This window comes from Puma concolor, chromosome D2 (genome assembly GCF_028749965.1).
Source record: "Puma concolor isolate L17-30 chromosome D2, mPumCon1.1.hap2, whole genome shotgun sequence".
NCBI lineage: Eukaryota > Metazoa > Chordata > Mammalia > Carnivora > Felidae > Puma > Puma concolor.
In genome coordinates, this window is record NC_141677.1 from 56,637,835 (window position 1) to 56,660,167 (window position 22,333).

Genomic DNA, 22,333 nt, shown 5'->3' on the forward strand with positions numbered 1-22,333 from the left:
TTTCCTCCCATTATTGAAAGCATTATGATTCTTGTTCTGTTTCTGCTTGGGTTTTGCTCTCGCAGATGCCTCAAGACAAAAGAAAAAGAATCCCATGTATCTGTGCGGCACTTTCCAGCCTGTGGAGTCTCTCGACAGCCATCATTTTGTTGGGGCTTCACCACTGGTTAGGTAAAACGGGCAGATTTCTTCCCCTTGTTTGACAGAGAACAAAACTGAACTCTCAATAAAGCACAAAGAGCTGCCTGCTCAGGGGTGCACGGCTTGAAATGGGTTTTTCTGACACCTGTCCACTTATACAGAATCTGGGAGAAAGGGCTAAAGAGGGGGCAGATGGGGAAAGTGGGAGTAAGAGAGGGACCGGGATTTCTGGATTGGCACAGCCAGGAGTCCTCGGGGAGGAGGGAGGGAGAGGAAAGCAGCTTCCTACTGGATGTGAATAGTGCCACGCATCAAGGGATCTCAGGTGTGGATTAGATAACACCACTCAATGGCTGCTGGTGTGCCACCAGGTGCCCAATCACAATGTGCTGGGGAGCATCCATGCTTCCCTTTGAGAGTGTGGTCTGAGGGGCTTCCAGGAGGTCCCCGAGAGCAGAGAAGGAAGACCTGCCCACACGAAGGAGTCCTGAGAAGCCCATTCTGCCGGGGCCAGGAATGCTGGTCTTCCCATGGCATTCTGGGTCTGCTTTCATGAAGACTGCAACTCAGCCATGGAGGTTTGTTCCCTGAGCACCACCCCCTCACTGTCCTCCCCACCCTGACACACTTGAGGGTAGACTTGTAGGCTGGGGGTGGTGCCTCGGCTGCTGAAGACCGAGGCTGCCTCTCTGGCCCACAGCGGGGAATGTAAAACAGTGCTGCAGAAAGAGTTGGGGCTTAGGGGTCAGACTGCGCTTGGATTCTTGATCAACCACTTAACTGAGTGACCCAAGCAACCCTTCTCGACTCTAACCAAACGTGATCCAAACCCAACTCAAAGGGTTATTCAATGACATCCTGTAAACCAAGTACCTTGCACAGTTCCTGACACACAGTAGGTGCTCAGTTCATGAGACTGACTGCACAAATATTTATTCTTATCAATGCTCATTCCCTAAGGTTCACTAAGTTGACCTTGTAAACTTACTAACTCTAATTTCGACGCCAAGGCTGCTCCTGCTCCTGAGTCCGTGGTGGACTTTGTTAGAGGCAGCTCCGCTATGGGTCACTGCCTTCTCCCGGCAGGGAGCCTTGTTTGACGCTAAGGTTCCATATGGGTTTTATGATTCTTAGGCCAGGGGGGCAATACCTCTTCCTGTGACTAAAAATGGAAACAAACTGCTAATTCATACCCTTGAAAAAATTGGCTGCAAAGCCCGCTTTATTGATAGAGCCATCGGACACAAACTTCATCCACATTCTGTTGGAGCTCGATTTCACATCTTCCGGCTTCTCGTAGCCACAGAAATGGCCAATCAGGGCACTCTCTTCCGTGGGGCCGTCGCGGATTTCCAGGTAGTCGTATGCACAGCTGTCATGCCTTTCAATCTAAACAGAGAAACAGAGGCAATGTGAAAGGTGACGGATGGTCTGGCTTTAAGGTTTTTTGTGTAACAAGGGAACCGAAATAGCACCTCAAAAATCTAGCCTAGGGTGGACCAAATTGTGCAGACTAAGAGATGATAAGTAGGGAAGAGCGATTCTACAAAACATCCTGGGATCCCCTCCCAGACTTTTACTTCCCCCCATCTACCCAGGCAGCCATCAGAAAGGAGGTGGAGACAATTTCAAAGCCTGCAAAGATTTTGATATCAAATGCCCAGGTACAATGCACCATGAGCTTGAAACGGACTTAGGTACCTGTTTTCAACCAAAAAAATGGAAACCCGTCTTTATAGAGCACAGAGTGTCTGGCAGAAGTTTATGTTTACTTCCTCCTGGGGAAGAAACCCTGAGCAGTACTCACCTCAAAAGCTTGGAAGGTAAGCCCCACGTGAAACCCTTCCGAAACCGTAATCCTCCAGACACATTCCTTGGAAGGTCTGTAGTCATCCGGGTAGTTGGGAGATTGAATCTGACCAGCATCTTTGTTAATATCTCCCCCACACGTAGCTTTAGAAAGAGAATCGGGAAGAGAAGGAATGGGGTCCTTGGTCAGACCTTTAGGAAGGAAATTCATGGCCACTTATCACCACTAGGTGGCTCCACTTGGCAACATTTTCATTTCCAGCCAACCAAGACTGTGCCTCCGGAAAGGCACAATTTCATTCGTTTGCAACTCTGAATTTTTTTCATATAAAGAAAATAACCTTGCAAAGCAGAGGTTCTCCACCTTTTCTGTGCATCAAAATCACCCGGGACATTTTTTTGAGCTGTGGAAGCAGGGGCCATGTCCCCAGAAATTCTGATGCAAGTGTGTCTGGGGGCGGGGGGGGGGGGGGAGGGGGGTGCTCCAGGCAGCTGTGATGTTTGAACTCCCCAAGGGATTCTAATGTAGAGAGCAGAGGACTGCTGGTGCGGAGGGACCCGCACCTGCGCGCGCGCGCGCGCGCACACACACACACACACACACACACACACACACACGTTATTTCTTTTATAAAAACAAAATTTTGGTGTCTGCAAAATTACAATTTACCCAGTAGGTGGGACAAACTGAAGCAGAAATGCCCTGGTGGCAGCCGCCTAGAGCCCAGACCTATGTGTTCCCTCAACTCGGTCACCAGGGTGGCCTCAGAGGCCCTTTCAAAAAGTGTCCTTGTAAATACCCTGATATTGTCCAAAGTCTTCTTTTCATAAATGAAACAGAGGCCTAGAGAGGTCAGGTTCTTTTCTCGGGCTCACACAGCTATTCAGAGGCTGCTTTCCTTTCCTCAGGGCTCTACACCTGGGACACGCTCCCCAGCCCCACTGGAGTGGAGTCCAGCGGGTGGTGACAGGTGGACGACACCTGTCGTGACGTGAGCACAGCTGCGGACCTGGGGATCCTCAGCCCGGCCCCTGCGGTGGTTGCCCCTACCCCTCACGGCTCTGGCGGCTGCCACGCGTGCGTGGGTGCAAGAGGGACAGCGGGCCGCGTGGGAAGGAAGGTCAGAGGTGGAACGAGAGCCCCCCCTGCCGTGAACAAACCTTCGTACACCGCGAAGAAACCCTTGCCCAAGGTGCTGCTGCTGCTCCGGAACTCCACCCAGAGCCGGCTGTCCGTGGAGGTGAGGGGCTCCGGGGCCCTGTCACCACAAAACCTGCCTGGGAAGTGGAGAAGACCGGTCAGGCCGCCGGCAGGGCAGGGCGGGAAGCAGCTCCTTACAGACACGAGGCCGCGTTTCTCCAAACGTCCTCAAGGTGAGCGGTAACCCTAGCTGTGGCGATTCTCCTGCAGCACATGCAGGAGTCACAGATGGAAGGAAGCAGTCACCCGGCCTGTGTGTCCCCTTCAGGCTGACTTCAAGAGAATGCCAGACTCCAACCAATCCAAGTCCCCGGAGCGTAGCTCAGGCACCCCTCCTCTGCCAGGTGGGTCCCGCCCAGGTGCTGAAGGTGTGGTGGGATAATGGTCCCAGATAGTGATGAGCCTTTCCTCCCCTGGTGTCTCCCACTACATATATGGCCCTTCTTTGGGGGCAGAGCATGCCTTTAGGAAGAGAGTCTGCTTTCCTCGCCCCAGAGAAGAGATGCCAGAGAACACATGACAAAAAAAAAAAAAAAAAAAAAAAAAAATCAAACCTTCTTGGCTTTTGAACTTCCCAAGCCCAGTCACAATTACAAAGACTTGGGAGAACACACGATGTGTAAGAGCACATGTTTCCATCCTGGTAGTCTTAGAAAGATTCCTAAAATAGATGAGTGAGGGGACTAGGGAGGAGAGGGTTAGAGAGGGCACAAGGGATGCTTTGGAAGGACCCTGTGCCCTGTCCCACCTTGAGCTAAGACCCTTGATGGAAAAGGATGATAGAGACCTCAAGTGGGTTTGAGGGTCTGGGAGAAGGACAGGACTGCGCCCCCAGTCCCTGGGCAGAGCCTGGAAGGGCGACAAGATCTTTGATCCCCATGCCCCACCGGGGGTCAGAACGGGAGTGTGTGCATGGCTCATCCAGACATTAGGCCAGGATACAGGCATGCAGAGTTCTTCAGGCAAAGGGATATGGAAGTGAACTTCCCATAGTCCAGAGGATGTGGGGAGCCATAGAACATCACCCACTGAATGTCTTCTAGGGAGACATGGACTTGGCACCAATCTGAACTGGCCTAGAATTGAGACAAGAAGGAGGCACAGCAGCCACTGAGGATTCTTTGCTCAGATAGAGGACTGGAGACCAGACAGGCATGAGGACGCTCAGCGATGCCAACTGAGATGGCAATACGGATGCCCCCCTGCCACCGTGCCGTGGCACATGTATACACCCCTTACTGGCACCCCCACCTCAGGGGAAGAAAACACAAACTGACCAAAATTAATTTCCCCTACCTGATAGAGAGGGGCTCATAGTTGCCGTTGAAATTCTGCTATTGAAAAATACAAATACCTGTGTATTTCTCTGACACTTGGGTATGAGTCTGATACTTGGATCTTTCACACAGGAAGAGGCGGAAGGCCGTGACTTCCCAATGTATGGTAATCTTTGGCCCTATAATTCCCAATGTCGTGTAAAGATGGCAGCCGTGGCAAGGGTGGGGATGGGAATAGGGTGCGACATGGGCTGGGTTGTACTGATCAGTTCACAACACAGACCAGTCAAGGTCTATTTGGACCGGAAGCCATGGTTCTCTCAAGCACTGACTGCGTAGGTCGCTCAAAAATCCATCTGATATGGGGGAAATGGGACGTCATGCCTGTTAATGAGTATGGGTTTCCTTTTGGGTGATAAAAATGTTCTACACTTGATTATGGTGATGGTTGGTTGCACAACTCTGTGAGCACACTAAAACTTATTGACTTGTACCCTTTAAATGGTGAATCATACAGTATGTGATTTGTATCTCAATATTTTTTATGTCTATTCAACAGATATTAAGCAGGTGCTCCCTTATTGCCAGCACCATATTAAGCACTGTATCAACCACCTGAAGTTATAATTCTGCTTTGCCCTTCTGAGAAATGGGGGAGTGAGGTTGAGGGAGGAATAAAGGCTACGATGGACGTTTCCTGATGGCCAACTGCGGACACGTTCTTTGGGGACACATGGGGTAGAAGTTGCTAATCTCCTTCTGCTCCCTTCCAATTCTGGCCACCTGCAGCTTTTTGGATTTGATGAGCTTAATATCAAGTGAGATGAGCTGAGACTTCTGCCAAGAATTTGGCAAGGAAAACTCCATCAGAAGCCTATAAATTTTCAGTAATGGTTACTCTGGCATGGCCAATTAGTGTCAATTAATTCTTGGAAAACAACACATAAGCATGGGCAAGTAAGTACTGCTTACCAGTGAGGAGACAGAGCTGCTGAACAGCAGTTAAACAATATGGGATCACAAAAGGAATTCCTTCTTGACCAAACTGAGTTTCAAGTCCAAATTTCTCCTTTTAAAACCCCAGCTGTCACAGCCACTGGGGACTGTTTCCAAAAAAGAGAAGAACTTCCCACGTCTGCCTTGCTGCCTAAGAACGTAACTGGATGAGATGAACCACCCACGGCTGGGCCACAGGACAACCTGGGTCTACTCACTCACTACTCTGGAGGGGGTTGGAATCACTGCTTTGGCAAAGCCAGGCTTGGTGGGGTAAGTTACAAATATTCCTAAGTAACTTCTCTCCCCAAATCACCTTGTAATTCTCACCTAGAACCCTTTACTTTGTCCCCTGCCCATTTCCTTAATGTTCTTATCTTCGCCATAACGGTCCCGATGAAAGCCCCTTTTTACTGAGCATGACCCTCTCCCCAGCGCTTTGCGTGGATGATCTAACTGCTTCCCCCTACCCTCTGAATTAGGGACTGTTTATTATTCATCTCATTTATGGGCAAACTGAGGGTTGAAGAATTTGAGTCGAGTTACATTCAACTTGAGTTATACTCAAAGTTGTAAGGGAAGCAGGATTTGAACCTTGGCAGTCTGAGCCCTTGACCTTCATCATCAATTTCACCTTCTTCATCACCACTGCCACCATCATCGAGAGGAACTTCTCTGTTAAGGTGTGATTCTGAACACTGTACACTTTTGGGTAAACAGACATGAAATCTGCTCTCTGGGAATGTAAACATCATTCCCAGTTTGGACACGGACACTTAGAAATGATAGATCAAAGCCTCCAACCATAAAGCAAGTCTGTGGTGACGCCGGGCTTGGCTGTTTGACTCACGCTGTCATTTCTGCTCACTTGAGAGGCTGCCCCTGCCCAGGGAGCCCCGGTGGTAGGGCCACGCGACACTGATTGGCCAGCCTGGCCTTTCTGAACCTCCCTCCCCACTTCAGGGAAAGGGGGAAAAAGGGCTTTTGTGTGCAGTGAGGTGGTACAGAATACTCAAAGACAGTTCTGCATACAAAAGTGCATTGTCAGAGTAATTCCTCCTGCAGAAATAAGGCAGGGGGATCCAATTAGCAGGACAGTGTTTCAAATCACTGGGTAAATTCTCTCTGCGGCCACGTTCCTCCCCACTTCAGGTGCAATCTCGTAAGTGACCCCTGAAACTGAAAACTCAATTTGATAGCTCTAACTGGCCATGACATGCTCTCATTCTGCTTTCATTTCTCTTTAATCACTTTGTGAAAAAGTGGGACCCAAACAGCCCCTTTCCAAGAAAACTAACAGGCTGGGGAGAAACTGGACTCAGAAAAGGTGTCAAATTCCTCAACGGAATCTGGTTCCCGGCTTTGGAGGAGGAGTTTAATAAGGATATCAAGAAGAGGAAATGCAGATGAGGACACTACAAGTGGGCTCCACGGGGAGTCATAAAGGGTTCATTCATAAAAAGTTATGCATCCATTATGCCTGGGTTTTCACACACTGCCCTGGGAAAATATGCAACGCACAGTTTTTCAGAGCAAGATGCATACTTTCACAATCCGCCCTAATCCGCTCTCCCTCCTGCCAAAGGGGCATTGACCTGCCTCCTCCCAGCAGATTTCATGGCACTGACCCCTCCCAGGGACCAGTTCGGCCCACACAATGCACTTGTTCCAGACACAGAAGTGCACTAACGGCTGCATTCGGAAACATCAGAGCAGGCCAAATAGTTGGCAGAGGAGAATTCCCGCAAACGAAGAATGACGGTTACAGGCACCGGGCCATGCCTTGGCTGTGGCACTCACACACACACACACACACACACACACACACACACACACTCACACTGCGAAAGTGTGTAAAATATGAGCCCCCAAAATAACCCAAACAAAACAAACCATCACCGACAACAAAGAGTGGCAAAAAGCCCATCTAATCAATGAAAGTGTAGCCAGGATCTGTAGTGAGAAAATTCTTGTTTCAAGTTCAAGAAAAGGAAATCACTGGAAATTCGTCTGCGAGTGCCCAGTCTCAGGAGCGTGTCTCAGCCCTCTCTAGGGAACTTCAGTAACCGAGAGCTTCCTTCTCCAGAGCCCTCCGAGTCTGCTGCGTTCCTGGTGGGATTTAGGGTTGCCAGATTTCACAAACAAAAGTAGAGGAAAGCCAGTTAAATTTGAATTTCATATAAACAATGAATCATGCATTTTATCTGACGGTCCTACGGGGATACCCTTCTCAGATTCAGCAGTCCCCAGTCCCCACTCCCCAGGACCAGGGCATCTGAGTTCTGGTCTGATCTCATCCGCTAGCCGGCTGTGTGGACTTAGCAAGTTGGTCCACACTCAGGGAGCGTGTGCTCTCCTGTTAATAAAGGTGTGGGATAAGGGACTCTAAGATCCCTGCCAGGTTAAGGGGTCTGTGATTCCATGTTGTCATCCCAAATCCTTCCACACAGCCCCTTGAATTATCTTAATTATAAAATTCTACCTGAGTGCATTCTTGTAAAAGATGTAGAACAATCCAGAAGTACACAAACCAAACCATTTCTGGGCTTCCTTTCTCAGAGGTAAACACCTTCCTCCTTGCAGTCCCTTCTCTATGTGTGCGGTATTAAACAAGTCACACGCACATACACATGCACATACATTTACAGGGAAGCAGGAGCATTTCCTGACCCAACACATGGGGATTCTGACTCGGTAGTTTCCCAGGGATCTGTATTCACAGAAATCTGCCCAGCAGATGCTGATATTCAGCCAGGTTCGGGAACCTCTGCTAGCCACAATGCCCTTCTCTCTCTCTCTCTCTCTCTCTCTCTCTCTCTCTCTTCCCACCATCCCCCCCCCGCCCCCACCACACCCAATCAGAGCTACCTGTAAAGGCACGCCTCCTTCTGGCTGCTGGCATACCCCGCATCTGGTCACAATAGAGAGGAAGCAGGAGTGCAGGACAGGCAGCCTCCACCCTGCCATCGGGTGACAAAACCCATTTGTCCTACAATATACACGCTCGTGTCCATGGTTGGCTTGCCCAACTAGACTGTACGCTCCCCGACTGATTCCTCCTAATGGGGGTAACCTGGTACCCCTACTCAGAGCCTGCTTTCTTCAGCACGAGTAGACACAACTTCCTATCCATCTGTAGCTCTGGAAATTTCAACTCGTGGTCCTCTGGATAGAAGGGGCGTGTGTGCTCTTCCCAATGAAAGCTGGCCTGGCTGAGACCTTGTGGCCATACAGAGCCAGGCCCCTCAGACCTTCTGCTCCCATCTCTTCCGACCTACCCGGAATCTGATGTGAAGTCAGGCTCGGTCTGGCCGTTTAACTCCCCAACTTAGCTCTCCCCCTCCCCTCCTGTTTCCATCTCTGGTCTGCTGTCCCAACAGCAGCTCACGCCCAGGCCAGCCATTCACAGCATAACCAGTGTGGCTGTTCCGCCCACATGAGGATATGCCAGGGACAAAGATCTCACTGAGGGCTTAGCCTTGGCAACCCGGAAGCTCACCTGGGACTGCTCTAAAAATGAGAACAGCCCCTATCAGCCAAAACCCTTCCATCTGGCTCCTTGCAAATCTGCTTCTCTCTCTGGGTCCACCATGGCTGTCATTTCTGTCAGATGAGTCCCTCTGTCCATTCCCAGGACACCGATGCCATAGGCTCTCTATACACTCGTCTTTCTGGGTCACCCACGGGACATTGCTCTTCTGTAACCAGTCCTGAATGAACTGACCTTTCATCTTATGCCATCTGACCACAGCCTCCCACTGAAAGGTCTAAGCTGCCTTTTCACGTATGAGTTCATGCACCGCGCGTCTCCCAGAAAGGATACATGCTTACTGTAGAAAAATTAGAAAATACAGCTAAACCAGGAACACAGAATAAATTTTTAAAAATATACTCCATCATCCTGAAATAACCACTGTTATTTATTTACGCCTATAATTCCACTTGATATTTATACTGTAGATCACAAAATGGCTTCCTCCAGTTGAATCCAACCTACACATGTTTTAAATAATTTTGTTTTGAATAATCTGGGTCAAGATATTCACTGTTCACTCTGCCACACTCCCCACCACTCCTTATTTTAGTATGCCAACCCCATCTTACTCAGGTGTGCCTTATTTCCAAGGGCATCTGAGTTTGCAAAGCCTGCAAAATATACATATGAAGGGATTTTTATGAAAGTGGAATCCAGCGGCATATTCCAGTTGGGAACACCTTCTTGTGAAACAATGCACAGCGAACACCTTTCTGTATCAATAAGTAGTCACCTCCAACTTTATTTTTAGTGGCTGGATAGTTTTCCACGGGAAAGATGTGTCACCAGTGCCTCAGCTAACCCCTGCTGGTGAACATTTAAATTGTTTTCCATTTTTCCCGCTCCAGTGAACATCCCCATCGCTAGAACTTTGCACGCTTCCTTCATCGGTTCTTTAGGATAAATTCCCAGAAGTAGAACTGCCGGGTTGAAGGGCGGTCTCAGTCCTAGAAGCTTTTAACACGTGCTGCCAGGTGGAGTGTTCAGAGTTTTACAACGACACGGGCTCTTGAGAGCTTCCTGTGACTGCTGTCAGGACGGGCCCCTCCGCACATTAACAGCATCCCACAGAACAAGCCGATCACCCCTCTCCCAGGGCTTTCTAAAGTCAACTCACCCAACAGGGGGGCTTTTCTCCAGTAACCATCCCGGACCTCCACATAGTCATACCAGCACAGGCGGCTTTTAAACAAATCCATGGAGGTGAAGGTTAGGACGATCTGTAAAGAGTTACCGGAAAAGTGAGTTGTGGCCGTGGAGCCCGAGGAGTTTTGAAGATACATCTTGCATGCCAGTGTTCTCACATTACCCGTTAGCATACAGCGCTCTGAGACCACAGTAGGAGTGTCCTCACAAGGACACACAGGAAACCTTGTGACATTAAATAATAAACCGTAAGCAGGGCGGGGAGTAAACAGAGGAGATGGGTCCTCTGGTTCTGTCTGGGGAATAGCTTGAGCTTTTGAAGTCACTAGGTGGTTTATAGAAAACAGGATGCATTAAAAAGATGGGCCAGGATGCCTTGAGACTGGGGATTTAGAAGGAGGTAAGGGGTCAGTGAAGTTCAGAGATACGGAAAGATCTTATAGCATCATCAATCATTCCAAAGGGCCTGGGGTTAGCCTGAGTACATCTGAGCACCACTGTGAGCAGTGTCCCCTCGGCCATGACCTCACTCTCAAATAGCCTTCTTATGGTTAGTCCGTTCGTTTGTTCGTTCGTTCATTCATTCATCTCACCGTTGTTAGCTGAATACCTACTATGTGCCTGTCTGTGTTGGCCAATTGAGATAGAAAGATGAGCAAGACAGGGTTCTTGCCTTTAGGGAGCTCAGAGAGCACAGATGCGTCAGGCCAATTAGAGCACTCTTGAAACAAATGTTGAAAAGAGACGGATGGACAGAAAGGAAATTCTGTAGCCCCAAGGAGGGAGACATAAATGCTGCCTGGTGATACTGGAAAAGGCGTCTCAGAAGAGGTGGCGTTTAACCTAAGGGGAATAGGGACCCAGCGGACAGAGACAGGACAGGAGGGCGTTTTGGTGAGAGGGACTGACATGAATAAAGGCAAGGAGACGTCTGGGGAATGGTACTGTACATCAGAGCAGGTTGTGGTTTGTGTGTCTGGAATGAAGAGGCAGGGGGGTGAGGAGGAGTGAAGGCCAGGGAGCTGGGGCTTCAGATGGACTAGGAAAGAGGTGTCAGCTCTTCACGGACATGGTGAGCCCATTCAGTGGATGCCCCCGTCCACAAAGAGTGGAGGGAGTTGAGTGGCCCTGTGGACTCAGCACACAGGTGCTGTTCCCACAAACCTGCCACCCTTCCAGCTTGGGGCGTCCCTGACAGATGGCCCAGAGCAGAGCTCAGGCGTGCCCCCCCCCTTCACCCCCATCAAGCCCCGCCATGTAGGGTGTCCGCACCATGTCTGCTGTGCTCAGAGTGTCCCTGCTCCATCATTTCTCAGCTCTTTTCGCTCACCGGGGCCCCACCCTGGCTGCTGCAGCACTGACCCTGTGCCTTAGCCCATTCGGGGCCCTCATCCTTAGCCAGTTCATCTCTCTCCCCCATCCACCGGCCACTTTCTTTTACATTTAGACAGCCCCAGGTCCCTCTGTCTCTAAGCAAACCCCCTAGGCTGGAGGGCTGCAGGTCAAAGGTTCCGGTGCCCTCCCAGCCAAATTGAAAGGACTGTTATTTATGGGCTCTGTTCTCCGTGGCCCCTCTGCTTTGAACCTCCTCTCTCTGGGTTTCACCACACCTGCCCTCTCTCCGCTCTCTGGCCTCAGCTGGCTCCTGTCCTCCCTGCTCCCCAGGGACGGTGAGAGCACCTCAAAATGGCATTTCCCTTCCAGCTTCCCTGTCCCTAAGTGGCACCGGTCAGCCAGGTGCAACCCTTTGCGCTTATCTCCACTTCGCCCTATTGTTTACCCCCTATGCCCACAGACGTTCTTCCCTTAACTTGTCTGTGTCCCCTGCTGCAAGCCAGTCTCACTGCCCCTTCAACACCGCTGCCTGTGTTGTACCTGCGGAGAGGATTCCTGAACTCCTCCCTGCCGTGCCCTGAGCCATTCTTCACAGTAGGGCTTCTAGATCCATCCTGCACTGGCATCTCATATTTATTAAACCTCTCCTACTCTCAGAAAACTTCAGTAGCTCCCCATGCCCTCATCTCATAAATTAACCTCTCTGCTTACCTTCCAGAGACCCCAGAGTCCATCCTATGGGACCTCATTTCCCAATGTGCATTGGCATATCCATGCTAATGGAACCTTCCCCAGGCCCAGCTCAGGGCTTTCTGCCTCCTCCCGGAGTCCCTCTCTGACTGCCAAGATGGACATGGCCTTTCCCTCCTTGGGACTCCCCCCTCTCCCTTTCATAGTGACTGCAGGGCAGGTGTTTTTAGAATCAGGAAGATCTGGATACCTCAGTTCTATCGCTCACTAGCTCTGGGATCTTGGGAAAATACTTGCCCATTTAGATCTTTAGTTTCCTTATCTGCGAAGCAACGTGCACACCATTGGTTACCGAGGGGGCTGCATGAGAAACTGTATACTGAGTGTATAATGAGGTCTGGCACATAATAGGCACTCAATAAAGGCACTTTTAAAGAATCAGGCCTTACTGAGTGTATACTTAGTGCACCACAAACCAGACACACTAAGTGCTCTTCACAGGCTGCCTGTCTTAATTAGCCTTGCCAGTTTCTCCCCGAGCTTCCTTTGGGCCAATCCCTCCCAATGTTCGGTTCTCAGGACAAGTAGCACCTTCTTCCACAACACCCTCTGATCTCCTATGAAATGAAGAGGCGGTACCAGAAAATAACAGGCCAGCCCACCTCCTGTATTGTACAGTGTGTGTGTGTGTGTGTGTGTGTGTGTGTGTGTGTGTGTGATGTCACTCTTCTTTCAAACTAGACCAGTGGTTCTTAACCCTGCTCATGAATTAGTACCACCTCAGAAGTTTAAAAAATACTGCCCCTTCTTCAATTAAATCAGACTCCCTAGAGGTAAGGAGGGACCTTAACTAAACTCTAAGTCTCTTGAAGACAGGGACTGTAAATTAGATTTCTTTTGTATGTCTCACAGAGTTCACGTTCAGGCAGAGGACTCAGTAATATTTACTAGCCGGTTGTAATATTACTTAGCTTTTTAAATTCTTCAGAAAGAAAATGTTATTACAACTTCCTTGGTAACACATTCAGGATCAAAATAAATGGGGTAATTATTCAGGTTAATTACTTTAAATATGTTAGGGAACCATAAAGACCATAGGGGAAGAGGTGATAAACAAGAGGTGATACTTGAACCAATCAAGTTTGCTAATTACTAGCAGCTCTGGGGAAGGCTGGGAGAAGCAGAAATGGAAATAATTGGTACAGGAATTTCAATGAGGTATATTCTCTCTGCCCCCCAGTTAGCAGTAATAATTAAGACTTGATGAGTCTTATGTAGTTCAAACATATCACATAGCCTCTGCTATTTAGGGAAATTCAACAATTTGGGGCTTTCTGGATCACTTCCTCCTCCTCCTCCTCCTCCTCCTTCTCATTAATGCCTCCATCAGGCACAGGAACAGAACATGCACCTGCGGAAGACAAATCTGCAGTCTCTCAGGCTCAAGATGACAACCACACTGTCCTAAATGCTTAGAGCCCAGAGGAAGAGTTGTACATGTGGGTATTGTACGTGAAAACATACACACGTGAGCATGTGTGTGTGAATGCATGTTCAAATGCCTATTAGCCTGACCCCTTTGTGGAATAGTATAGGATGATGGCTAAGCATCCAGCTTCTCACCTGGATTCAAATCCCAACTTTGCCACAAACTGAGTAGCCTTAGGCAAGTCCCTTTCCTTACCTGAAAAATTAATGTGGGAATAGTACCTATCACACGAAGTTGTGAGGATTAAAAGAGAATCCACATAATATGCTGAGAATAGAACGCAGCCCATAGAAAACATTTAAAGGGATGCTTTTTAAAGTTATGAATTAGGCATACCTGAAGATTGGCTACAAGCACCTAATAATCCATCACCCCACAACACAGCTGCAGATTTCTCACTTGGCCACCCACCCACTCACATGCCCATTCAACAAATACCTTTTGTGTGTCTATGTGCCAGGGGCTGTGTTGGGTGGCTGGAGACCTAGGGGTGAACAGTCTCTGTCCTCAATGAGTTTAGGGTCTTAGAAGGCAGACAGCCCAATAAACCAGCAGTCACGATATTGTGGAATAAGTTATGGCAGGTATGACTAGAGGGAGTTGAACAAGGGATAGAGGGGGCATCTCAAAGACAGCTGCACTTAGTCTGAGACAATCTGAAAAACCCTTGGATTTGTAGGGAGGCGTAGTAAACACACACACACACACACACACACACACACACACACACACACGTTTCAGGAATGCAGAAGCCCCAGTTCCCAGTTCTATATTTTACTGTGAATTTGGTCAATTTTTAAAAATGTCTGAGCTTTGGTCAGCTGAGTGGCTCAGTCAGTTGAATGTCCGACGCTTGATTTTGGCTCAGGTCATGATCTCATGGTCATGAGATCAAGCTCCGTGCTGAGCATGGAGCTTTCTTAAGATTCTCTCTCTCCCTTTCTTTCTCCCTCTGTGCCTCCCCTACTCACGCTCTCTCTCTCTAAACAAGAAAAATGTCTGAGCCTCAAATTCCCTATCCATATAATGGATATCAGGAGATGCATGTGTGGTAGGGTTGAGAACATACCATCCTTGGACCAGGACAAAAGAGGCCTCTGTCCTGACCCAGCTCTAGGGGAATATAGAGGGTATCATGGAATCTTCCAACCCAAATGCTTGTGCTCACTCAGAGCGTGCATAGCTCCTAGACCTAACTCCAGGTGCCCTGGATCCTGGAGTCCCCTGTCCAAATAGCTCCGAGCCCCCTTCCAGAACATCCAGAGATCTCTGCCCTGAATCCACCCTCCCGAGGGCAGATAGCACACCTAACCAGTCCACTTCTGCTGGAGGGGCAGCCAAAGAATAGCTGTTTGCAAGGTAGGAGTGCAGAATGTTCAGGAGCGTGGGCTGGAGTTTTGCCACGGCTGCTCCTGAGATGAAACCGGGGGCTGAGAAGAGAAGGAGGGGCCAGCTGTGGGTTGAGGGCTAGCTTGCCCCATATTGCTACCTTCCAGAGCAGCATTCTGAGGTGTCGAGGAACCCTACACTGGACCCTCGCCTTCCGAGGCATTCTGATGGTGTATTTACCAGGGGAGAAGGACAAGGACACAGTCTACTTTGATTTACAGACTGTGAGCTTGATTTACAACTCATGTGGACATTTAGCTTACAGGCCTCCATTTGTATGGGTGATCCTGGTTGAAAGAAAAAAATAATAAAGAATTAAGAAATAAAGAACTAAAGAATGTTAAGCAAGCTAGCACAGCACCTGGGTGCTCACAGCAGCTGCTATTACTACGGTTAATAATAGTACAATCCCCCACACCTCACACAACCCAAAGAAAGCTATGCCATTTCCTGAGGTGGTTTCACACCTACCTTTTCCCCTGGAGTGACCGATATCCTCCAGACACAGTGGGAATAAGAAGGATAGCCATTTGGGAAACCAGGTGCGGAAAAGTTTCCTGTTGTGTCCTGCAGGGTCTCCCCACACGCTGTGCAAGCAAAACAACAACTGTGATTCCGGCACACACACATTCCCCACCTAAGCAGCTCCCTGCACCAGGCCACTGAGAAAACACACGGCTTGACCAGCCAAAGCCCTCGGAACGCATTGGCGAGAAACCGGTCAGGCAGATTGATGATGTTTTCTGGCTAATAAAAGTGAAAATAGAGTCCGGGACGAGAACGTAATACCCAGGCGTTTCTTCTGAGGCTCCCAGGATATGGTGGGCAAGTTTCCCAGCTTTGCTGGGCCTTAGTTTTCTTACCTGTAAAATGGACAAGACCTGCCTAGAGGGTTAATGAAATGGCACATAGTGAGTGGTCCACACATAGCAGCCATTATATTATGACTGACAGGGGCGCCTGGGTGGCTCAGTCAGTTAAGCCTCCGACTTTGGCTCAGGTCATGATCTCATGGTCTGTGAATTTGAGCCCCGCATCGGGCTCTGTGCTGACAGCTCAGAGCCTGGAGCTTGCTTTGGATTCTGTGTCTCCCTTTTTCTCTGCTCCCCCGTGCCCCCCCCCCCACTGGCTCCTGCTCTCTCTCTCTCTCTCTCTCTCTTTCTCTCTCTCTCTCTTTCTCTCTTAAAAATAAATAATAAACATTAAAAATAAATTTTTTTTAAAGTACAAATAGGTGAAGCGACAAGAAAAAGAAAACACTTTGAAACACATTTCAGGTATTAGTTTGAATCTGGCCTCTTCTTTTTTTGCTACCTATTTCTGAACGAGCAACCAAATAAATAGTCAAGAAAACAGAAAAATGACCAGAGGTATGGGAAGCTGGGCTACTCTACAGTAGACCATCCCACCTTTGAATGTTGGAGGGTTGTCTGGTCCTAAGTCTAGAACCCAGTTCTTATGTATGTGAAAAATATTTCACCCAATTTGTCCTTAAAAAGAAAGTATCTGCAGGAGTGAGCTCGGGACCTGCGGGTTCCTTACCTCCTGCCCCCTCCTGATTCCAAACCCAAACCCCTCCTCCTACGGGGTTACCCCAAAGTGTGGAAACATATGCATCTCTTCCTACATGCAATTCACCCTCCACTCGACAACTACCCCGCCTTTCAGTTACTACTTGAAATTACTGGAAGCTGCAGTTTTGGAGCCGCAGGAAGGAATACTGGAGAGCGGCCCGTCATCAGCCTCAGGAAATCCTGGATATTGGGGCTTCGATATCATGTTACTGAACAACTGCCAGGCATCATGAGGATTATGCCCCGCAGTCAACACCCCCAAGGGTTCCATGGAAATTATTTTAGAATAATCATCAACATTCTGCAAGAATAGATGCATTACTATATGGCTCCATGGTATTTACCAGCTGCCTCCAATCCTTTTGGGAAGTAAGAGCCATATACATTATAACTAAATAAATACTATGGCATTTCCCAGGGAATGCTATAAGGTTTCTCTTTCAATTCAGCAAGGTTATATGATACGTGTGACCTGCATTTCAGCCCTAACACACCCCCAGATGACTAATAGCTGGATGGACGTATTTCTTAGAGTTTTGTGATGGACCAAACCCCACCCAGCCCTTTGCGTGCCCTGTGACCCCACTTAGCAGGGCAACGGGATAGCCTAGATTTTCTAATATGGCGCCTATTTTGAACATTCTGTCCCATGATCAGACCGTGTGTCTGGTCTGGGGCATTTGGAAAATGTTACCGGACCTGTTAGCAATGAATTTCCTTCTTCCTCCCCAAAGTGCTGAATTGAATTCTCTCCCCTCAGTGGTAAAAACCTGGCTGCTCTAACGCTTTGCACTGAAGCTCAGCAACTTAAAGGGTCAGCGTGAGCTCACTTCCAGGGCCGCAGGCTGGGGGAGGTGCTGGTGATGCTGAACCAAGGGTATGGAAGGCAAAGAGGGCAGATTCAAGAGGAGGGGCCTTGCGGATGAGCAGAGAAACAGACGTCTCCTCAGACCCTGGTATACTGTCCAATCTTTGCTGGCAGATTTCTAGCCGATGACCAGAACCCTAGGAAGCCCCCAGGACCATAGACGTAACCTCATTTACAGCACTGAGTATTTGGGAAGCTGACTCCCACCCTCCTTCATTCACTGTCTTCCTGCAAAACCCTTGGTTTTTGTTTTGCCAAACCCACATCCCCTATTCCCACAGGAAGGAGAGGAGATTTTGTAGTTACAGGGTACGCACTGCATCGGGCCCCCATTCACTGTTGTTCCACTATCCTTCTTCCTCTTCAGAATATCAGGCCTTTGCCAGAGAATTCTGAGGATTCTGACACATTAAACTGTGAGCTCCAAGACCTATTATTTGTGTCACTACTGGCAATCACCTCTGCACGTGGGCCTCCTACACTGTCTAAAACCTCCATATAGTAGATACCAGAAATTATAGCAGCCTCTCCATGTTCTCCAAGCTGTTTTTCCCAGCAAGGGGGAATGTTGGCAAAGGATGGCTGAGTCGTGCTCCGTGGGTGCAACAGAGGCCCCGGGACTCCCCGGGATTCAGTTACCTGGGCATTTGTACAGCTTCCTGGCTTGCGCTATGTCTCCCTGACTGAGCCGCACACGCTGACCAATGGTTGGCCTGACGCCATTGTCGTCTCGACGGGGGAGGATGGTGTCTAAGAAAACTCCTCTACAGGAAGAAAAGAGAAAGAGAAAGGAGAAAGAAAAGTCAAGGCTGGCTGGCTGGCCGGGCTGGAACTTACAGTCTTCATTTCCTTGCCCATAAGCCCGTTGACATCCCCAGCCTCTGGATGGCCTCTCTGTAGGCCAGTATGACTGAAGACGTTGCTTCACTCGTCCTGGCATGTGGGTATTCCATTTCATGAGCGGCTTACTCACTTTCCAATGGGAAAATGACTCTGCTAAGCTTGCCAGTCTGCCCTAGTCCACTGGCTTAGGGGCTTCCTTACCGACATGTACTGTGCATTTCCACAAAACCCCTGACAGGTCCAGGTCCTGGGGCTGCCACATCCTACAACTTCAGGGAGCACCATTCAGAGAGATCAAGGTGTGAGTGGCGCCCCCTGGAGTTGTGCAACAGGCACTACTGAGCATGGATAAGTCTTGGAGGGGCCCCACAGGGAGCCTGGGGACCAGCACAGAGTGAGGCTCTCAGGGGCTGGTCAGTAAGTGCTGCTTGACGGGCTGGTGAATAATGGGAATCAGAGTTTGGGGGCCTTTCTGGCAAAGGGGATAATCAGATGGAAAGTGAGATGAATGTAGAGAACAAAGTTGAGAGAGTCCTAGTCTAGAAGTTTCTATGTAAGGCCTGGATCCACCACCTGGGTGAGCTTAGACAAGCCCCTTCCCCTCTCTGAGCTTCAGTTGACTCCTCTAACAGTAAGAGAGTGGCCTAGACAGTCACAGCAGCCCTTTCCAGCTCTAAGCATCCTATTCTACTCCCACGTGAAGGAAGTCTAAAATGACCAAGTCAGGATGCCCGGCTGGGTACTGGCCCTATTTACATCTCCATGATGTGGGTGTGGTTGACCCCTTCCTGAGCCTCCTTCTCTGCTTCCAGACCCCCAATGAGGGACCCCTCCTGGAAGGTAGGGTCTCCCTTCAAATCAGCTCCTTCTCCAGTTACCAGTTTCTTCCCTCCCTTTTAACCAGGTTTCTGGAAACAGTGGATCCCATTCTCTGTCTAGCTGCCCACATACCATTCACTTTTCAATGCAATTGCAATCAGACTGCACCAGCAACGGTCAGTGGTCACCCACTAACTGACAACTCAGATGGACACCTGTCAACCGCCACCTGCCCTCTCTTACAGCACTGCCACTTTTCTGCTCCTTCCTTCCTCAGACTCTCTTCCCCTGGTGTCCAGGGCACCACTGTCTCTGCGCGGCAAGTTAGCATCCACGTCTGCTCCCCACTCCATGCTTTCCCTTGGGAATCTGCCCTCTTCCTCTCTCCCGTCTCCTGCTCCACCTGCAACTCTGGGCTTTAGCTGATGCCAATAGACTCACAGAGAATTCTCTGATTCTGACCCCAGAACCATCTGCTAAGCCCCAGATGCCTGGCGACCCCTCCACTACACTGTCATGTGGGTCTCATATCCATGTTCGTTCCATGACTCTTGTCTCCCAAGAGTGAATCTGAAGGCACCGTGGCACCTTCTATCGTGCCTTGAATCTATGCCTTCCTCCTCATTCCAGAACACTGCCTTAGCTCAGGCAAACAGCATCCCCTTTCTGCATTCTTCCATAGCTTCTTACCTGGTCTCCCTCCCTGTAGACTCAGTCAGCTCTATGTTGCACCCACAACAGTGCAACGTGATTGTCCGGAAATGCAAGGGCAGCCTTGAGTCCTCTCCACTTAGAAGCCTCCACTGATGTCTGATCACCACCTGGATCCCCAGGCCCTTGGCTCACTGGCCTCTGCCTTCCTCTTCAGGCACTTCTCCTGATACCTCCACCCCACTTGGTAGCTTAAGCAACACCGAATCTCTGATAGCCCCAAACATGCCCTTACGCAGGCTGTCCTCTGTGGAGGCTGCCCACTGCCCATCTTCTTGTCCACTAGCAAACTCCTGTTCATTCACCAAAACCCCATCAGATGGCTTTCCCTCTTAAAAGTCTTCTCGAGCCCTTTTTATCCCTCCTTATCCTGAGTTATTCATTCCCTCCTCTGGGCTACCTCTTGGCCTTATTTGTCTAGTCTCTTCTTATCATACTGTATTGTCTTTTTTGAAGGGTGAAGATATTTGTCATCTCTGCTAAATAGTAAGTTCCTCAAGCAGAGAGACTGAGACTTTCATCTTTATGCCCTTAGGGACTGGAGCACAACAGGTCAAGAAATAATTTTTGAATTAAATTATGTAACCAAGGTAGGGCAGTGTCTTCAAAAAATTTTGCAAAGTAATTTACACCCAAGGGAAATGCGACAATGCATGTTACCTAGTTATTAGCTGCACTGTCCCTTCTCTTCCCTCTCACTTTCTCTCTAAAACATTTCCTTTCCCCTCAATTCTGCACTACTTTGGAAAATATATATTATTCTTATATCTTGCTGGTGGCATGTCTTATTATCTTTCTGGTTTTGCATATATGTTTTCTAAATCAGACTTCAAACCCACTTTCTTTCCAACATAAGCAAGCAAGAGCCTAGATCATCTGCCGATTTCCTTTTAAGTATCCCCATCCCCAACCTTTAACCACCTGGCCTGTCTTTCTTGATTTCCCATTGCCTTATCTCTGGGTCCAGAGCCTTCTAGAGAAACTTTAGGGGAATCCTCATTTTCCCTCACTGACTTTGCCAAGTTTTAAACTACAAGTAATGACTCTACATAAAATTCTAAATCCAATCACCTACTAGATCTAAAAGAGGGCACTTCTGCCCTATAATAAAATGGGTCCATTTGTAATTTTTTTCTTGATTCCCCTGAAGGAAAGAAATTTTCCTGCACAAAATGCAAAGCTCACCACCATCTCTTAGCAACCCAGGCCAACCAATCTTGCTGAAGACCACAGCATATAAGTGACTCTTACAGTGTGGAGAACGTGTGCTCCCACTGAGCGTTCACAGGACCTTCTTATGTGCCAGGACCAGGCCTGAGCACTTTACATGCACCATCTCGTTTAGTCCTTGTAACACCCTAGGCCAGTGCAATTATTAGGGTCTCCTCCCCACCGGTGAGAAAAAGCCTGCAGAGCTTAAGTGATTCTCCCAGAGTACAGAGCTAGTAATGGAGAGCCAGCCCTGGAACCCAGGCAGGCCAGAAGCCCATCTCCCGGCATCCTCCTCCTTCCAGCCAGTGTTCTCACTGCCCAAGGAACAATAGGCTTTAATGTGTGCTAGATAAATGATAGAGTTAGGAATGTGAGAGACTTCAAAAACTGAAACAGCAGGAACAACATCAGCCCACACTCAGATAGCTCTTTGGGGCTGGGACGCCCTCCTTGACATGTCCCTGAGCTGCCAGCAAGACGGAAGGCTCTGGAAAATATTTACTACAAGAGGCATCCCCCGCATGAACCGCTGCAGTGACATCCCTCTTTTATGTAGGACAACTCTTAGCCCTGACACTCTGCTAAACTAAGAAAGGGTTTGGCAGATGCTTTAGGGAATAAAGCTGTCAGCTCTGAGCTCTCCAAAGATGCCCCTGTACCACAGATCTCTCTCCCCAGCTCCTAGACCCTTGCCCAACGAAACCTCCAAACACATCACTCTCCACAGCCGAGGTCCAACCAAGGGGGAGAGGGAGGGACTGCAATAAACCAGAAAATAAAGTTGGAAGGAGTCAGATCAATTGTAAAGATACACAAAGATTGGGTTTCCCATCAGCTGGAAGAGTAGTTGCCTCCAGATGAGCAAATGTTCTATAAGTCATTTCCTGCTCTTTTTCAAACTCAAAGACGATGCACAGGCTGGCTCCAGGGGATATGTGGCCAGGAGTAATGATGTGGATTTAAGGACTGGGAAACTTGACGAAAAGTGGGCCAGGAAAGACCATTAGTAAGGATGCCACTGTTAAATGTCCCACTGAACAAAGTAGTTTCCTGAAAATCCATGCAGAAAGTTGGCAGAAAAGACAATGAAGGTATCCACTTGCTACAAAATAGCTTTGCCAACATCGTTGTGAACCCTGGGGCAGGGGTGAGAAGATAGCTGTGGTAGCTTGTTAAAATAATGGGAGGCACCTCCTAATGTACATAGCCTTCACCTTGTACCTTGCTCCGACCATTGAAATGTGACAGAAGTGATGTCCTGCAAGTTCTAGAGCCTGGGTCTTAAGAGTCTTGTGGCC

General features: G+C 48.9%; 1 protein-coding gene across 1 annotated transcript in view; it reads right to left on the reverse strand.

The window, feature by feature from the left end:
• TLL2 (tolloid like 2) overlaps positions 1–22,333 on the reverse strand; it is a 127,425-nt gene that overhangs the window by 21,955 nt on the left and 83,137 nt on the right. The window contains exons 8-13 of the mRNA XM_086680518.1: positions 18,090–18,214; positions 15,480–15,595; positions 10,077–10,179; positions 3,112–3,228; positions 1,949–2,094; positions 1,335–1,530 (exon numbers count right to left, since the gene is read on the reverse strand). Of these exons, the coding sequence (XP_086536644.1) occupies positions 1,335–1,530; positions 1,949–2,094; positions 3,112–3,228; positions 10,077–10,179; positions 15,480–15,595; positions 18,090–18,214 (803 nt within the window). The remainder of the gene's footprint in view (positions 1–1,334; positions 1,531–1,948; positions 2,095–3,111; positions 3,229–10,076; positions 10,180–15,479; positions 15,596–18,089; positions 18,215–22,333) is intronic.